The sequence below is a fragment of the Tiliqua scincoides genome, chromosome 1 (assembly GCF_035046505.1).
Source record: "Tiliqua scincoides isolate rTilSci1 chromosome 1, rTilSci1.hap2, whole genome shotgun sequence".
NCBI lineage: Eukaryota > Metazoa > Chordata > Lepidosauria > Squamata > Scincidae > Tiliqua > Tiliqua scincoides.
In genome coordinates, this window is record NC_089821.1 from 170893360 (window position 1) to 170913203 (window position 19844).

At 44.1% G+C, this 19844-nt stretch overlaps 1 protein-coding gene across 1 annotated transcript in view; it reads left to right on the forward strand.

Moving 5' to 3' along the window:
• HCRTR2 (hypocretin receptor 2) overlaps positions 1 to 17762 on the forward strand; it is a 31499-nt gene extending 13737 nt beyond the window's left edge. The window contains exons 2-7 of the mRNA XM_066640821.1: positions 2956 to 3134; positions 4528 to 4777; positions 10994 to 11103; positions 14284 to 14504; positions 16105 to 16226; positions 17539 to 17762. Of these exons, the coding sequence (XP_066496918.1) occupies positions 2956 to 3134; positions 4528 to 4777; positions 10994 to 11103; positions 14284 to 14504; positions 16105 to 16226; positions 17539 to 17762 (1106 nt within the window). The remainder of the gene's footprint in view (positions 1 to 2955; positions 3135 to 4527; positions 4778 to 10993; positions 11104 to 14283; positions 14505 to 16104; positions 16227 to 17538) is intronic.
• Positions 17763 to 19844: the final 2082 nt, after the last annotated feature.

Here is a 19844-nt window from a genome sequence, read left to right on the forward strand (position 1 = left end):
TCATTAGGAAGGGTATTGAGAACAAAACGGCTAATATTATAATGCCGTTGTACAAATCGATGGTAAGGCCACACCTGGAGTATTGTGTCCAGTTCTGGTCGCCGCATCTCAAAAAAGACATAGTGGAAATGGAAAAGGTGCAAAAGAGAGCGACTAAGCTGATTACGGGGCTGGGGCACCTTCCTTATGAGGAAAGGCTACGGCGTTTGGGCCTCTTCAGCCTAGAAAAGAGACGCTTGAGGGGGGACATGATTGAGACATACAAAATTATGCAGGGGATGGACAGAGTAGATAGGGAGATGCTCTTTACACTCTCACATAATACCAGAACCAGGGGACATCCACTAAAATTGAGTGTTGGGCGGGTTAGGACAGACAAAAGAAAATATTTCTTTACTCAGCGTGTGGTCAGTCTGTGGAACTCCTTGCCACAGGATGTGGTGCTGGCGTCTAGCCTAGACGCCTTTAAAAGGGGATTGGACGAGTTTCTGGAGGAAAAATCCATTATGGGGTACAAGCCATGATGTGTATGCGCAACCTCCTGATTTTAGGAATGGGTTAAGTCAGAATGCCAGATGTAGGGGAGAGCACCAGGACGAGGTCTCTTGTTATCTGGTGTGCTCCCTGGGGCATTTGGTGGGCCGCTGTGAGATACAGGAAGCTGGACTAGATGGGCCTATGGCCTGATCCAGTGGGGCTGTTCTTATGTTCTTATGTTCTTATGTTAGGTGAGCTCATTGTCAGATCATGTCTAAACATGTTGGCAAAAATCAAAAGATGCAGATTGGTGCGAAACATTTGCTAGTTTAAACACGTGGACTTGAACCTCTGAGATCAGGCTTTAGGAGACTGCCATCATCTTAGAATCTGAGAGCAACATCTGCTTTCCATCCGGCTTTACTTTTTGTGCTTGTGAAATAACAAAAGGAAATATTAATCTGGAAAAAAGTGGACCTGTTTCTACCTGGTCTTCAAAACTCTTTTGGAGCATGAAAACTGAAGATCGTAACTTTTGGGGCCTTATAACTGCTTGTCAAGCATGTCTCCTGGCAATAGATGTTAGCTACTACTCTAGACAATGTTCTTTTCCGATCTGTGCACAACTAAAATAGGATATATGCGGCAGCCTGCTTTGGAATACCAGCTGGAGGCATGCTGTCTTCGTTTCTGGCTTGTGAGCTTCTCAGAAGCATTTCCTTGGATATAAGTTGCTTGAACATATGCATTGTATATTCAGTAACCAAGTATTGCCCAAGATACAGTTTTCTCATTTTCATTTTTGTTGCCTGTTTTTTAAAGAATATTTGTGTTTATGTAGGGTATCATGTCACTTAGAATGCTGGGGATCTCACCCAGCCAATAGGATGCAACAATACTGCCATTGTGTACCTCCTCCAAAAATACAGTCATTCCTTCTTAAATGTCCCAATCCTACCCCACCACTGGTATAACTAGCATTGTATTGGTGGAGGCTGCTTTACTACGTCATAAAGCAGCCTCTGTTGACAAGCGCAGGTGCCTACAAGCGAGAAGGCCCCAGCGACCATCTGCATGCTGGTGAGCCCACACAGGGCCTAGGAGAGAGGGGGCGTAAAGGGGGTAATTTGCATCCAGGCCAAGGACAAAAGTGGGTCCTGGAGCCAAAGAAGCAGAGCACAGAAATTTCTTTAGAACCTACATATTCCTCTCTACTCAGACTTGTTACCCGCGCAGGATGCTAGGGACACTACCACGAGTTTTTGGCTGCAGCTACTGGCCAGCCATATAAGCTGGGTCGAGGAATGCCTACATGACACTCCTTCACACAGTGTCAAATCTGGGAGGAAAATGACCTGCTATAGTAGCTCCTTGGCTTGTGGATCTGCTAACCATGAAAGAATGGGTAGGAGCTCAGGGACACAGCTGCAAGACTACAGCTGCTGCAGAAGCACATTTTGGTATGTACAGGACACTTTCCATTCTAATGTGAGCCTAAATATGCTAATTTTCTACATGGTCTTCTATTCAAAAGGTTGTAGAGAGACTTAGAAGTGTGTTTGGTTTTCCGTAGTACTGTATCTAGCTGCCAATGCCACCTGGTTGGGTAGGCCTGGGCTCCAAAGACTTTTCTAGCATAGCCACCCTCCCCCCCACCCTGTTTCGCCCTTCCCTGCCCCCATTCTGCTCGCCTGTCACCACCCTCCTCCACAGTTTCACCCTTCCCCCTTTGGAAAGGGGCCCCCAAAAAACTTTATACCCCATGATAAAATTCCTCTCAGAGGCTGTGGGCCCACAGACACCTGCCAGAGCAGGTCAGCCCATGAAGAGAGGTGGGGAGGGTTGAACAGGGCAGAGAAGGGTGGAATATGGGAAGGGTGAACAGAATGGGGCAGTGATGAGTGTAGTGAGAAGGGCAGATCAGGTCTGTTACTTGGTTTGCCTATATTCTATGGTGTCACTAGGGTTGGTGTCATTCGGTGGAGGAGGCCAGCACATCATCCTCATGATGGACCTTCTACCATCCTGTGGGCAGGGCAATGCCCTGGGCAGTGGGCGTGGTGATGCACCATCCCCTCACCCCACTGGTTGTTTGGATATAACTTTTGATAGAATATAGATGTTTCAACATGGTTTGTTTCACTGCATTCTGCACGAAATTACGCATTGAATGATATATAACATGATAGTATTGTTCAAAAATACCAAGAAATAAACATTTTGGCCAGTAGCAATATCAGCCCACCCATGCACGTCACCTGGTGTGGCCCACACCCCATGCACCACCTAGTGATGCCACTGGCTGTATGGCAAGACTGGCGCTGCACAATACAAAGAGCATAGTAACTAGACAGGTTTGTCCAATACAGGTGTACTGCCTGTTACATTAAATCCACATATTCTCTGATTAATACTCTCTTTCCCAGAAAATTGCTAGTGTGTGTTTTCAGCTTAAATAGTTTTCCTTTGCAAATTCAGTTTGTGTTGCAGTGTGGAAAAATCATCACATGAGGACAGTAACCAACTACTTCATAGTCAACCTCTCCTTGGCTGATGTCCTTGTCACCATCACCTGTCTTCCAGCAACTTTAGTGGTAGACATCACAGAGACCTGGTTTCTTGGGGAAAGTCTCTGCAAGGTGATCCCTTATTTGCAGGTAACATTTTTCACCTTTAAATTACATTTTGGCTTTTGCTTTTTATTTAAAGAGAGGAATGTAGCAGGGTCTGTAACAGAGAAGCTATTTCATATTTAAATTATTGCATCATGTAAGAAAGAGAATTACTTTTACACTTTCAATAGTGTGATATAAAAAAAATGTTCCTTCAGGCCCAAATTCAAAGGGTGGCATCCACAGTAAGTATTCTGCTCGTGTGAAGAGTTCTTGCACAAGTGGCATGCTCCTTCCATTCTCCAAGGGCATTTGAGTTCACAGAGTGTGCTTGTGTTTACAGAAGTGTTACTCTGGATGCCACCCAAAGTAAATATGTTCCTAAGCTTTCGCTGTCAGGTTAACATAAAGTACAAATGACAGCATAAGAAGAACGGAACATAGATAAACAAACAAGTAATAAACTTCAGTTTGATGTAGTCCAATTCAAAGACAGCTGAATGTACTGAAAAGTCAAATAGATACCATAATAACTTTTCATCTGTAAAACATTAGTTTGGAAAGAGGTAAGTGTTAAACCAGAGAATTCCTCTTTCTGTTTCTCCTTAATGATTTTGTCCATTTTTCTGCATATTATAATGGTTTGGCTTTGATTTTGTCTGGCATGGATCAGAAGAAAACAGAGCCCAGTGTGGATGACAAACTTATAAGGAGTTTTTAATAATCCCATCTGGGGTTTAGGCACCCAGAATAGTTTACGGCAGCGGTGGCACTGAGAAAGCATTCTCGGTGGTCCTTGAGAATCCAACACTGCAAGTCTAAGGCTAAGCTACATTTTCTGTTAAATACAATCTGGCCCAACATTCATTCATTTGTTTATTTTTATTTCATTAAATAGCCGTGGTGGGATCAGCATCCCAAATGGAAGCTTTCCATGATAGCTGATTTGGGGATGTGATTTTCATTGGGGCCATGATGCATCAGGAAGGTTTAAATACTCGTTTCCTGGTACCGATTCCCTTCCCAGTGGTTTCTAATTAACTTTTTTTTTAAAAATGCCGGGCCAACCTATGTATTAATGTGTAATGTATAGTTTTGTCCCCCATTCTCTATGACTCCTTTGTTCCATTGGCCCTGATTCAGAATATGCGATCAAGCCAGCAGTGCTACTATGTGGTGCAGATTCCCGTGGTGATTGGAATGGAAGTTCATACAAAGAAATGCCATAAAAGTGATGGGACCCAGTTTAGCAAAATTAGGGAGCCTCCTTTTCATAAACAGCAGGTCAGGAAACAAGGTTACTTCTCTGAACTGCAACTCATGCCATAAAAGAAAGATGAACATGAAAGCTCTAAGCAAAAGACATATTTTGCCCTCGTGGTTAAGAGTTTTTACATCTGTACATCTACTGTGTTGACAAATGTTTCTTTTCCCATAGACTGTGTCAGTCTCTGTTTCGGTTCTAACTCTCAGCTGCATTGCGCTGGATCGATGGTATGCGATTTGTCATCCTTTGAGGTTTAAAAGCACAGCCAAGCGGGCGAGAAACAGCATTGTCATGATCTGGATTGTGTCCTGTGTTATCATGATCCCCCAGGCGGCTGTCATGGAGTGCAGCCGCGTGTTTCCAGGTCTAGCCAACAAAACCATCCTGTTCACTGTTTGCGACGAGCATTGGGGAGGTGAGAGTTGTTCACGAGAAGCCTGGGGTTTATCACTGCCATCACACCAGCCAAAACTGTACACTAGTTTCTTGTAACAAACCTGCCGCAAATGACTCTGGCTTCTAATTGTATGGTGGACACCACTGAAACTGCTACATTGCAAAATCTTCCATTATCCAGATTGCCTTTTGCTGTTTTTAATCTTTATACCATAAAAATTAAATTGACCTAGGGACTAGTTTTCCTAGGTTCAGGCACCTTCATATTCTCCATTAAGAGGCAAACCGTTTACAGTCCATCATTATATCCTTTGGATACAAAGGCAGTTTGCTTACAATTGAATGAATAAGGGTGCAATCCTAACCCCTTATGTCAGTGCTTTCCAGTACTGACATAAGGGCAATGCAATTCTGAGGTAAGGGAAAAAGCATTCCCTTACTTTAAGGAGGCCTCCGTGAGTGACACCCAACTGCAGGATGCAGCACATGTCCCATTGGCACCGCTATGCCAGTGCTGGAAAGCACTGACATAAGGGGTTAGGATTGTGTCCTGGGTTATGGAACAATCATCTGTGTTTTCCAAAAGATATAAACTGTCCCTATCAGTTTATACCATTACCAGTGGAGGAACCTTTTCCAAGACTGTATCACTTCTGGCTGCAGGTGAGGAATAAATATTTCAGTGCTCTTTCTAATTTGGGGGAGGGAGAATTCCCTACATACAGGAGAAAAAAAATAGTGTGGCAAGGAGGAAGCCAGGTGGAATCTTTCACCCATTTACTTGGAAGTAAGACCCATTAATTTCAGTGGTGCTTTATTACAGGCAGGTGTACATAGGATGAAAGCTCAAAAGTGAGCTTTTGAACTTGATGGGTTCTCTTCATCTTGCCACATGTCTGTTTGTGGGTTTGCATGCATGTAATGTTGCATCAAGTGGAGAATCAGGAGAAAGTCGATTGTACTCAGGAGGACATTTATTGATTTATCTTGATGATTTAGGAAAAGATGTACCTCCTGTCTTTATGTCAGAGGCAACCAAAGTCATTAGAATAAAAACAACAATAATAAATAGAATTAAAATGAGCACTAAAACAGCCCCGGTGAGGTTTCAGCATGGTGGCACCAATTCACTCAAGCAGCACCTTCGTCTGATTCCCCACTGGGTTGTGATGTGTCCACCGTCTGACACATACACAGGTGATTCCTTTGCCCTAAGGACCAGAGGTTTAATTTGGGCATTGGAGAGCCACCGGGTGCTTTATTTCTTTTTATTTTCTAAATATGGAGGGAAGGGCCCCCAATGCTTTCAAACTGACGTGTCAATCGGCGCCTGACATCTAAGGATTTGTTGCCTGTGATAAGGAGACCTCTCTTCCCATCCTGTCAGTCAGCTGTAATTATTACAGCATTGGAGGAATCTTTCCTTTGAGGGCAGGGCAAAGATTCGTGAGGGATGGTTATGTGAAGTATGCGCCCTGGGTATTCTTTGAAGTTCCAGCTTTGAATGCTGTCTCCTCTTCCGGACCACTTCAAAGGAAAAGACTCATTCTCCTGCCAGCCTGATCTATCATCAGCTTATACCTCACTTGGCAGCTTCTACATATTTTCTCCCTTCTTAAAAGCTGAAACTGTTAAATTAGAAGCCGTAAACCTCTGAAGGTTGTTGAACTAAATGCTGCAATTATACTGGTGCTCCGCTGCCTGAAGGTGCTGGGTCTTTATGACATTTCTTCGTTCTGCCACTGGCCCACTGAGGACTGAAATACTTTCGATAATGGCCATTTCCCCTGCAGTAAAACATCAATTGCAGTTCTGCTGTCGATCACAGCAACATTCTTAAGGCTCCGCACTTGACAGACCTGAACAGATACAGGCTCTTCATTTCCATTATGTGGACTGTGCACTCCTTCTGATCTGGTTCAAGAGAAAGATGCAGAATGACCTAGACATACGCACAGTTGTCTGCATGGGTAGGTAGCACATCAGCCTGATAGAAAGCTTGGGTGATGCACACCATTGAAAGGCTTCATATGACACATTAACATCAGACAGGATAGGCCTGCAGCTTGGAGATAAAGCAGATGCGGCGTGTGCAGAAGGTTGCAGGTTCCATCCCAGGTATCTCCAACAAACTCTTAGTCATGCCAAGCTCCATCGATACCTTTGTCAAGTTCTGCCCTGGCTGCAATCCTGGCCTATCAGAGTCAATCCTGGACCTCCCTAGGTTTCGCATAGGGTTGTTTGACTGTAGCCACTGCGTCCATGTCTTCCTTGAACAGGGATGATTTGGGCCTATCTGGGTGGGCTTTGCATGAGTGGCCATATACTATATAGGGCATATGGAGCACTTACTACAGTAGCCCACCTATCCATTTGTGCCCTTGCATGGGTAGTCATCAGCCCTGTCTTCCTCCAGTAGCTGTGGTGCACATGGCACAATCCAATCACACCCACACCCCAGGGAACAGGGAGTCATGACAACTGGAACCTCCCCACTTAGGGCTCTGGGTGTAGAGGGCTGGGACCCTGCAAGCTCCCTGACCAACACCCCTCCCTGGGGAACTATCAGGGAGCTCTCTATCTACCAACAAAGGGAAGAGACATGATCCAGTCAACTATTTGTTTTTTTTTTAATGGTATCAGTGATGGCAATGCATCTGAAGAAGAAACACACAGGCGGAGTTGCCAACCATCTTATCCCAGCTAGGCTATTATGCCATTACAGGTTATCCGACAGCCAAGTAACCAGTGCCAGTGAGTTCTGGTTGCCCCAGTTGGTTCACTGTCTGGCATGGGGTTTGCAAAGCCATGGGCCTGACTGGAATGGGCAAGTAAGCAACCTCTTTGGGTAGCAGCTAGAGTATCTCAAGGACAGGATTGGGCCTTTAGATGAGCTGCCTGTCCAATTTCCCATTAAAAGATTTCTCACCGAGGGATTTCTAGCAGGTTTTGAGGAAACTTCTGCAGCCTCTCATGGTTTATCTCATACTACAAATTACAGATTTACTCTGGAAACACAGTTACAGGATCTGAAGAAGGAGGGCTTTGACATGTTAGAGAAATGATGAGTAAGTGGCAGTTCTCTGAGATGGAGAAAAAAAAAATTGATTGGCCTTTAAGGTTTCACACTGAATGTTGGGATGGGGGAAAGGAGCAGTGGCCTGTGAATAAATGAATCAAGAAAGGGTGAGTCAGTTAATGAACAGGAATCCAGGATGGTCATTTGTTGCTAATTATATTAAGAATCAAGAAACAACAATACAACCCTCCTGATTCTTTCTGTCAAAGAAAATGGACTAGAGCCGAGTGTTGCTGGCGAGGGAAGTAATCTCAAAGCTTAAATAGAACATCTTTAGTTTCACCTAAAACTCTAAGTTTGAAGAGAGAATTGCTGAGATGCTGGCAGAGCAAGATGTGATGATCTGAGGTTAATGTACCCTTCTGGCAAATTCCAGAGAGGGTGTTGTGTCACTGCAAACTCTTGAGATCAGATGTGTTTCAAAGGTTCCCTTTTATGAGATGGGAGGAGAATAATTACCGGTACGTCTTTTTGTTAAAAGCGTGGGTAAAATGGGCATTTTGCAGCAACATGCTCCAACACAGAGAACTCATCTTTGGTTTTTCCAAAGTTTAAAGCTACTTGGCAGAAGTCAGGAAATGAGAGAGGGACCAGGGAAAGGAGCAGTCCAAACCCTCAAACCAAGCTGGGCCTCACTCAGATTTTTTGAAAGACTGAACGGGTGAAAGTAAAACCTGTTCCACACCTTAGACCAACCATTTTCAACCACTGTGCCGTGGCACACTGGTGTGCCTTGATTGTTCTGCAGGTGTGCCACGGGAGTTTGGGTGAGGGTCATTTATTAGTAGGGCCATTGGGGAATGTGAGCCTGGTGTGCCTTGTCAATTTTCAAAAACTGATGGTGTGCCTTGACAATTTGAGTACCTTGTCAGTGTGTCGTGAAATGAAAAAGGTTGACAATCCTGCCTTAGACAAACTGATGCAATGAATTCCTATATATTTAGGCTTCTCAGAAATTGCTTTCACTCACGTAGTCTGAACGCTTTGGACTCTCTTCTCTCTGTCCACCCCTTCCCATGCCAACAAACAATCATTTCATCAACAGTCTTTAATTTCAGCTCTTCCCCTCTGTCAGCTACGCTCAGCTCTTAATCTTTCAATGCTGCCAGACACCACCGGTGCAGCAATTCCCATTGGTTGATTGCTTTTGTGGTCTGGTAGTCCAAGAAACTGTAAACATTCATAAAGGGAATGATTGGAAACCACAGATGCACCTGGTATAAGGCCAGAGGTCAATGGACACTTTGCATACTATTTCATTCTGATTTGTGCATGAGGTGACACATTCAATTATTCCTGATCTTATAAGATTTGAGTCTCCCCTTTCTGGGCTTTCATTTTATATTGTGAGCTATAGGATTAGAATAACAAAATACTGTTTAGCGTAGAATGGCAAAGTTTTGATTTTTTCTCTCTTATAAGTCCATGTTTTATTGTTATGGTATTGGACAGCCCAGTCCTATCCAGGATTCAGCTCTCAGAAGCAGGGCTTCACAACGGTGGCAGAGTCTTCTGCTGTTGTGAAATGGTTGCCAATGGAGCACACAGCACTCGGTCAGCTGCCATTTTAGCAACTCTATCACAACAGGCCTCCAACTCCACTGCTGGACCCTGCCATGCCAGCCAGATCAGATAAGGCAGCAGTGGGGGTGGGAAATAAGGGGAGGGAAGGGCAAAATGGGGCAGCGAAGAGGGAGGTATGGAGCAGGAGGACAGTGGGAGCGAGTGGATCTGGCAGCAGTGGCATGGGCAGAATCTTATCCCCTCTTTTCAAACTGCCCCGTCCCCTCCCTTCCTTCCTGACAAGCTGGTGCAGGTCTGAGGAGACTCATTGTGGAGTGAGAGGCTTACAGAGCGGTAAGGGGAAATAATCACCCTTTCCCCTCCAAAGTCTCCTGATCTGGCCCCCCTCCACTGGGTACAGTGTGTACCTTTCTGACATAGCAGCATCTATGGGGATGGGAAAGGATAGGACTGGGCTCTCAGTAACCCACAGTGCAATTCTACAGTATGTATGTTTACTAAGAAGAAAGTTCCACTGTATTCAGTGAGACATTTCCAGGAGAGCATAATTAGAACTGCAGTCCTAATAAATGACCCTCTGAATTATGCTCTGGTTGTAAGTAAAAGTTTGTTTCCACCGAACACATGCCTGGAATCACTTGTGTAGGGAGACCTGCTATGATCAGTGGTACCCATGTTAATGCTACCTTATATTAACCAACATTACTGTCAATCAGGGTGCAATCCTAAGCCCTTATGTCAATGTTTTCAAGCACTGGCGTAAGGGAAATGAAGCTTCGAGGTAAGGTCAACAAACATTCCCTTGCTTTGAGGAGGCCTCTGTGAGTGACCCTCAACTGCAGGATGCAGCACACGTCCCGTTGGCACCGCTATGCCAGTGCTGGAAAGCACTGACATAAGGGGTTAGGATTGTGCCCATAGTCTTATAATGCAGTATTTCTCAATGTTTGTCCTCCATCGTACCACTTCACATGGTCCACCTATTTGAAGTACCACCGGAAATAACTGGTGATGATATCATCACCAGTTACTCTTGGGTTGAGAGGCCAGATGCGACATGAAAACACCAGTAAGAGGCTGGGAGGGCTTTTCTGAGAGTGGAAAAGCATGCTTTGAAGCTCTGCCCACTAGTGCATTGGATGGTAAAACCTGCTGTAATGTCCAATTAAATTTTGATTTTCAGTGCTAGTAACAGCTAGAAACAGTCTTGCCTCAAGTGTATAACTGAAACACACTAATGCAGAATAAATAGGTTCTTGTCATTTATTTATTTTTATTTATTCACATTTTTATGCTGCCCTTCCTCTACAGAGCTCAGGGCGGCGTACACAGCGCTCCCCTCCTTTTGTCCTCACAACAACCCTGTGAGGTAGGTGAGGCTGAGAGAAAGTGACTGGCCCAAGGTCACCCAGGAAGCTTCAATTTTTTAAAAACCCTCAATACATTATTTAAGTTTAGCAGATGACTAATGCTTTTGTGTGCAGTGATCTTGCATTAAAATGATTCTGGCCTGTCAACTATCTGATTCTGCAATGACTAACTTGTGGTTGTGCATTAATAATATGTAGAAACTAACAACTTCCAATGAGCAGAATATACTAAGAGATATATGTCTTTTGATTTTCTACACAGCTGAAGTCTACCCCAAAATGTATCACACCTGTTTTTTCCTAATAACGTACATGGCTCCACTGTGCCTTATGGTGTTGGCCTACTTGCAGATATTTCAAAAGCTCTGGTGCCGGCAAGTAAGCTGTTCTTCTATTCAAATATATTAGAAGGTCTGTTAGAAGAGGCCCATTTTTGCAGTTTCATGTAGCCTCTCAAACACTGAAATATGTATGCATTTCAGTGACAGATACAAAAAATATGAATAGTACAGAGTTAAAGATTAATGTATACAGTATTGATCAGAGATGAAGTCTCCCATATCAAAGGAATACTTCGTTATCCAGAACCATCAAAGACTCTGAATTAAGGTAGCAATGATGGATATAATGCACAGTCCAGTACTGTCTGCTAAGATGAGATCACTTTCTTTAGCATTTTATTCAGTTATTTCTGAGTGAAGTGGTGGGTGAAGGAAAACGGGAAAAGAAAACACGTAGAATCAAGAAGTGTTATGAAAATTTCATAAATACTTGCTTTGCTCTTTTGCACAATATATGTTATTTGCTTGTTTCCAATATATACTATTTGCTTGTATGATGGGCAGCCCAGTCCTACCTAATTCCCCATGTGATGATGTTGCTGCACCAACATGTATGCACCATGCGCATACTGCATCCCTGCACAGGGGAGTTTCAGATTGTGAAGTCCTCCTCAACATTTTTTTGTATTGGCAACCTTCAGTCTCGAAAGACTATGGTATCGCGCTCTGAAAGGTGGTTCTGGCACAGCGTCTAGTGTGGCTGAAAAGGCCAATCCGGGAGTGACAATCCCTTCCACACCGGAAGCAAGTGCAGTCTGTCCCTGGTCTGTCTCCCTGGCTATGGGCCTTCCTTCTTTGCCTCTTTGCCTCAGACTGTTGGCAAAGTGTCTCTTCAAACTGGGAAAGGCCATGCTGCACAGCCTGTCTCCAAGTGGGCCGCTCAGAGGCCAGGGTTTCCCACTTGTTGAGGTCCATCGCTAAGGCCTTCAGATCCCTCTTGCAGATGTCCTTGTATCGCAGCTGTGGTCTACCTGTAGGGCGCTTTCCTTGCACGAGTTCTCCATAGAGGAGATCCTTTGGGATCCGGCCATCATCCATTCTCACGACATGACCAAGCCAACGCAGGCGTCTCTGTTTCAGCAGTGAATACATGCTAGGGATTCCAGCACGTTCCAGGACTGTGTTGTTTGGAACTTTGTCCTGCCAGGTGATGCCGAGGATGCGTCGGAGGCAGCGCATGTGGAAAGCGCTCAGTTTCCTCAACATATGGGAACATTTATTCCCTTGTCCGGGAAAAGCCCTCACCACCCCTCTGTGTCTATTTGGACCTGATTCAGCTATAAGCTGGTGCAAGTCCAAGTGTACCAGGGATAGCAGATAGAGACCGAGATGTGGGATAGGATATTGGCAGTGAGCCCCTCATCTCTGCTCCATTCCTGCCCATTGCCATCCCATCCCTCCCCTCCCCACCTCCTTTCTGCCCTGCGGGGATGTGGACAGACCACTGGCATGCAGTTGCTTGCTACTTTTAGTAGTAGCTAGGTTGTGCTTCCAGCAACATTAGACCAAATTAGGACTGGGCCATTGGTAGCGTTAAATACACTAGTATGAACTTACTCTTTTCACTGATGGAAAATCACAGATCTCATTTTTCACTTGTAGTTGTCAAATAATATATCACATTAAGGGAGATTAATCTAGTACACCCACTCAAAACTTAGCTTCAACACTTAACGCTGAAAATGTCACTGACACTGAATGGAGTAGGTATGCCATAATTGATTGCTGAAGTCACAGAAAATGTCCTTAATTTTTTTCCCCAGTGATATCAGAGATCATTACTTGAACCAATTGCTTTTCCTTTCATTCTTACAGTTGCCAGTTTCATTTTTGTCAGATAACATTCTGTAAACTTTTAGCTCACTTAACACTAACTTCCCTGGGACATAAAAGTGTCCTCCAATGTTCAGCATAATTTATGGATTCCTCATATCATGGTAAGTATTATATATGTGCTGTAACACTGTTACACCAGCTCTACATCACTAGTGAGTGGCATTGATGATCTGAAGTGGTAAGTCAACCCAGAATGATGCGCTGGTACTTAAGAACATAAGAACAGCCCCACTGGATCAGGCCATAGGCCCATCTAGTCCAGCTTCCTATATCTCACAGCGGCCCACCAAATGCCCCAGAGAGCACACCAGATAACAAGAGACCTCATCCTGGTGCCCTCCCTTGCATCTGGCATTCTGACACAGCCCATTTCTAAAATCAGGAGGTTGCACTTACACATCATGGCTTGTAACCCGTAATGGCTTTTTCCTCCAGAAATCTGTCCAATTCCCTTTTAAAGGCGTCCAGGCCAGATGCCATCACCACATCCTGTGGCAAGGAGTTCCACAGAACAACCACACGCTCAGCATGAGTTGGGGCTTCCATGGCAGTAATAGTTGCTATTGTTAAAGTTAGTGTTCCTCAGAACTATTCATAGCATCAAATTGGGAAAGTGGCCCATGTGCTGCAGTTTACAGTCCAATCTTAATTAGGACCGGACTGGCATGAGGAAGGATTTATGACAGCCAAGCAGAATTTCACTGTTGTAAAATGGCTGTCAATGATGCATGCATCACACCACAGGCAGCCATATTCCAAATGCTGTCACAGGAGGTGGCAGCACCAGAGGAATACTGAGTTAACCCTGCACACTTGCTGGTGACAGTAAACCAGGCTATGGGGGGTTCGGGCAGAACGTGGGTGGAATGGGGAGATCAGAACCGGGGGTGTGTGTCAGGGGTGGAATATTGGTGGCAATGGCTCTACTGACATCCTGTCCTCCATTTCATTCCTGAGACGCCTCCTTCCCTCTACGTCAACTTGTGTCAGACCCATTGGAGACCATGTGGGAGTGGGGGTGGGTAAGTAAAAGTAATTTTTACTTACCTCTTTGCCCCTGCACGGTCTCCAGCTGCCCATAAGCTGTCAGTTTTTCATCAACCTAATGTTTTTGTTTATTTTCCTCTTCTGGGTTGCCTCAGTTTCCCTCTCTCAGTTCTAACAAAAGGGGCTCTGAGAACAAAACTAGAGATGCCCAAACCGAATGAAAATGATTTTTCAAACACTTTCATTTTATTCACAAGAAAGAGGCTTCATTGAAATCACTGGCGTTATTAAAATAATGTGTCTGCTTTATAACTGCAGTTGGCCAATCAGCACCAAGTATTTTCTCTTTGGTCAAACTGTAGTAATTAAAATTCCAATAACTATATTCTGTTAGATTCCAGGAACTTCGTCTGTAGTTCAGAAAAAGTGGAAGCCTCTGCAAACTACAGCACAGAGCCGTGGGCTTCAGCCATCAGCTCAGCTGAGGATTAGTGCTGTGGCAGCTGAAATCAAACAGATCCGAACCAGGAGGAAAACAGCACGTATGCTCATGGTGGTTCTCCTGGTTTTTGCCCTTTGCTATTTTCCAATTAGTATTCTCAATGTATTAAAAAGGTAAGCATTGTGTACCATGAGTAATAACTATTTTGGAGGATTTGCTGGCTTAAAACTAATTTATTTCTAGTGATGATTTTGGAATTGAAAAATATACCATCATATTAAATAACTAAGGGCACAATTCTAACTATAGGCCAGCACAAGTCCTTTGTGCTGGCCCAAGAGGGTCACAAACATCCGTGAGTCAGTTGGGCCAGTGCAAGGATGCGCGCCGACCCACGGAGGCTGCATCCAACCTCCGCACAAATGTGGAGCTTGCGTCAGCTGAGCTCAGCTGATGCAGGGGTCTGGGGAGGGTGAGGAGGAGGCAGGAGGGGGCGTTCCAGGGTGGGAGGAGGATGGGCGGAAGGCATTCCAGGGGGCAGGTGGGTGGGGAGTGAGAGATGGGGCTAGGACCCAGCAGTTATGCTAGATCCCAACCCCATTTCCCGAGCAGCGTGTACTGGCTCCAAGCTGCTCTGTTTTCCTCGGAATTGTGTCACCTCCTGTAGTGGCACAGGTCTGAGTATACCCATTGGGGTTGCAGTGGCTCACTCAGGGGTAAGGGGAAGAGTTTCCCCTTACCTCCAGCTGAGCCAATTCTGGCCCCAATCTTGCGCTGGATACAGTGCAGGTCTCCTGGCCTGCCTGTTCTAGTGCAAGATAGGATTGTGCTGTAAGAAACTAACAGCCCAATCCTAACCTGCATTGGGACAGGCAGGCCAGCTGGGTCAAATTATCTTTTAGGCATAGAAGGGGGTAGACAGGCAGCCCAATCCAAACCTTCAGTTGAGCTGGTGCAGGAACTCAGGAGTTGGCTGAGCCAGCTTGCCAGGGCTGAATCCCATCCCTGCACCAAATAGAAGAGGTAGTTTTGCACCATGCAATGCAGGGGGTGGGAGAGGGTATTGGGAGGGTATTCAGGGGAAGAGGCCTTTCTGGACAGAGAAGGGCAGAATGGAGGGAGGATTCCACAGGAACAAATGGGATTGATGGTGGCAGCGCACATCGTATCCTAATCCCCACTCCCAGGCCTGGCAGCCTTACATGGGTTACTTGGATTTGGGCCAGCTAAATAGCTGGTGCAGACCCAAGTAGCCCCATAGGGCAGACTGAAGCTCAACACAAGGTAAGGGGAAAAATATCCCCTTGTCCCGATGAGACCCCCAGCAGCATCCCAGCCTGCACTGGATACAGCACAGGCCACTGCGACCTGGCTGTACCAGCACAGGTTAGAACTATTCGCTAAGTGTAACCTCTGTTTTCTGTTGCAAGCAGCTAAACAATAGTACACACATTTAGCTCTTTTAGGTGAACTGAGATGTGGAATTGTGTCCATATTTCTCCATCCAGCTAAGGTTATGCACAGGGAAGACTGTTTTTGTGAACATGTGGTCACTAGCTGGAAAAGGGTGTGTGGGCTAAATCTTGTTCGCTATGTAAAAGATCTGTGCTTACTTGGAAAACATAGATAGAATTTTGCCTTTTAACATTGACCCTGAGGCCACTGGGCAATTGTGGGCTGCGCTTCGATTCATATACCTCATAAAAATCTTTAGAAACAATCACAATTATACTTTTAACATATGGTCTTCTTTTTCTTTCTCCCATTTCTAAGGGTATTTGGAATGTTTAACAATGCTGATGATAGAGAAACTGTATATGCCTGGTTTACATTCTCCCACTGGCTCGTATATGCAAATAGTGCAGCAAACCCAATTATTTATAACTTTCTCAGTGGTAAGTTGATCAGCATGTTTCCTGTTCTTGGTGTAGAAAGCAATGCAGTCAACTAACAATCCAAGAACTATTGTAGCACTTTTAACCTTCAGAGCCTCTTTGTAGTGTCTTACGTGGGGTGGTCACCATTACTGCCATTATACAGAGAAAATGCATTGCCTAAGCCACAGGCAACCCAATCCTAACCCGCCCTGGAGCAGGCAGGTTGACTGGCCTGTGCTACATCCAGAGCAGGGTTGGGCTGGGTTGCAGTGCAACTCAGAATAAGGGGAATTCATTCCTATTACCCTGTGTTGTGTGTCACCAGCCCCTACGGGCTACTTCAATCTGTGCCACCTAAACTCATGGCACAGATCTGAGTGGTGCAGTGTAAGGCTGGGTTGCCTGGGGGGGGCCTAAGTGCTGGATCCTGGTCCCATCATCCCTCCCAGGCCTGGCACTCCCACTGGCCTGCCTGCCACCCGCACTCCCCCTGTCCCGGAGCACCCCCGGAACACCTCCCCTTGCCCTCCCCAGACCCCCTTACATTGGACAAACTTACCTTAGGCTGGTGCCATCGAGGTCAAATTTGTTCAGCAGGTACTACAAAAGATATCTGCAATATTTTATGCACATCACATCCATATTAGAATATGCAGTTATAGTCAGTACATGGTTGCTTGTATTACATTTTTATTCTGTAAGGTGCCTTGAACAAATTATATTTTTAAAGGTGAGTTAGTGTGTAAAATAAATAATAACAATTAAAACTAATGTGGGATGCATTTCAATACCAGCGCATTGGTGAGAAAAGATTTGTGAGAAATTTTGGTATCTCATTTGAATATATTTTATCACGAAACCAGCCCAAAAAACATGAGAATATGATTTTTGCAGCACAGCACAATCTGTTATCATGGTAACTGAATCAGGATTTTGGCCAAAAATAGGTAAAAATGTTAGAGCTTTTTTCTGGGGGGAAAATGTTTCTTGTTCCAGCTAGAACTGTTTCTTGTCCTACGCCAGCAGTCTACAAGATCCAACAGCAGATCATGAGACCCACCACTGCAAATAGGATTGGTATGTTAATCAGTTACTGTGACCATGGGGGGGGGGTGTCAAATGGTGATTTTGAAAGGAGAATAACTAATCCAAAACAATCTGCATAACAAAGGTAATCTTTTTGTTTTCTTGTCACCAACTTCTGTATTTACCCAGATTGTACTAATGGTATTAAACATTCTCCTTCAAATTCATTTTTATATGTGCATTGTCTGTCAAAATAAAATGTATAGTGTATTTTCTCATGATGTTGCTGCTATTTGATTGGCAGGAAAATTCCGGGAAGAATTTAAAGCAGCTTTTTCCTGTTGCTGTTTTGGCATTAACCATCACCAAGATGAACGGCTCCGAGGACGGACAAACACAGAAAGTCGAAAATCCTTGACAACTCAGATCAGCCATGTCGATCATGCTACAAAACTGTCTGAGCATGTTGCATTGACCAGTATAAGCACACCACCCATGGATAGCACTGGAACTGTTCACAGCTGGTAGCATCTTAGCTTCCTGTAGTTTGTAAATTGAAATCTGTGCACCCAGTACTCTAAATCAGTAACCATCAGACTGCAGGCTGTGACATGGAACGCCAGACTCTGAACTGACATGAAGTCAGTTCACGTACAAGAATCATATTCTAAGAGAAGCAACAGCTTTGTTGAGAAGCTTGTGCAATTTTCATATCATTTGCTTTTGAATTGTAAGAAGATGTAATTTGGGAACGTATTAATTTTTTTTAATATCTATATCTTTATTGGTCTGTTCTTCTGTTGGATTTGGTTCCTAAATAAAGAATGAGTATGTCTACTGTTTTCCTGGATGTCTCAAAATATCAACATATAACATTAGCTTATACTGGGTCAGACCATTTGATTATCTAACCTGGTATTGTCTGTTTTTTCTGTTGGCATTTCTTCAGGATTTCAGGTCTTTTCCATCCTCTGTAACTTTATTCTGCAGATTAGAGATGCTAAACCTGGTTTTTCTACATGCTAAGTAGGCCCTCTACCACTGAAGTACAGCATCTCCCCTCAATGTCAGTGAGCCTGAAGTATAATTTAGAATGACATAATAGTTAAAACCAGGACATATTCCCCAAACTATCAACCCTATGTCAAGAGCCGATGTTATTATCCCTGCTTTGAGTAATAACTTTGCTTTTGATTTCAAGAAGGTGAGACCAGTCCTAGACACAGGGCCATATTCCAAAACTGAGCATGCTCAGCTTCTGATGTTGTGAGATGATACATTTCCCCATCCCACACTCCACTTTATTGGCCACCACTGGCAAGAAAATGAAGAGCTGTCTTGATGTAGGACATGAATAAATTTTAGAGAATGTAAGACTGTAGTGGGGGGGGGCACTACCAATTGTACCCATTTTGGAGCCAGAAGGCTTTCAAAAGTCAAAGCTGTATTGCCCCAATCAGAGCTGTGACCATATTGAGAAGAAGGAATTAGGTAGTGAGCCCCTAGTTGCTGAAGGTCCAATTACTTCAGCTTGGGGATTAACCTGTGATTCAGAGAGATACTGCTCATCATCATCATCAAGTCTATGCAATGCAAGCACAATAAAGGGTCTTGTGACAAAGAGTGTCAGATTTATTATGGCAGATCACAATAAATCTTTCAGACTTAAAGTGCGACAAGACTTGGTTGTTTTTTAGTTGCAATAATTCTTCAAATGTATTCACTGTGTTAGTCAATTATTCAATTATGTGTCAAGTCTACTATTATTCAGTGCAATGTCTATGATGTTCTTATACACCACTTTGCTATTCCCATTGCAACTATGGAACACATAAACATGCAATCATAAAACAATGTAACGATATATGCAATTTTTACTTGATTATTGAATACATATACTGGTATATCATGACTTTACGCCAACATTGCCCATTCAAGGGGCCTGATGGCAAATAATTAACAGGATTATCCACTGCAAGAAAAACGATAGGACAGCAACAATAGAAGCATTATTAGATTTTTTAAAAATCAAAACATAAATGAGACCAAAGATTTGGGCAAACAGAAGCCCAAAAGCAGTGTCTACAGCCATACACTTGCAGAATGGTAGTACACACACTCCTTTTTTTGGCAAAGCTCTTCCTAGGCCACTTTAGCCTCCCCATTTTTTAAGACCTTTTTCATTCCTGACCTTATCAGATTCTATCCTCCACTTTCACCATCAGGTAAGCTTATATTTCTCAAGCCATGCCTACATGCCAGCTTTCTATGCTCTGATATTGCCACAGACTGCAGAAGGTTCCTCAGCTTAAATGTACCAGAAAGGGCCTTCAAACTTCTGAAGGAGAAACCACCTGGAAGCCCTGTTTTCTAAAGAAGTGTAGTGTCTGAACCACTCAGGATAAAGCACTGAAAGAGCCCACTGTTATTTCCTTCTTTGGTTAAGTCACTTTTCTATAGTAGGGGTGAGCAAACTTTCAACTTTAGGGATCCTGGACCTTTAACAATTATATAGAAGAGGAAATTTCAGCAGGTGCAGCTTGTCATCTCACAGGTGAGATGCTGAAATTCTCTCCCCTACAAAATGGTTAAAGGTCCAGGATCCCTAAA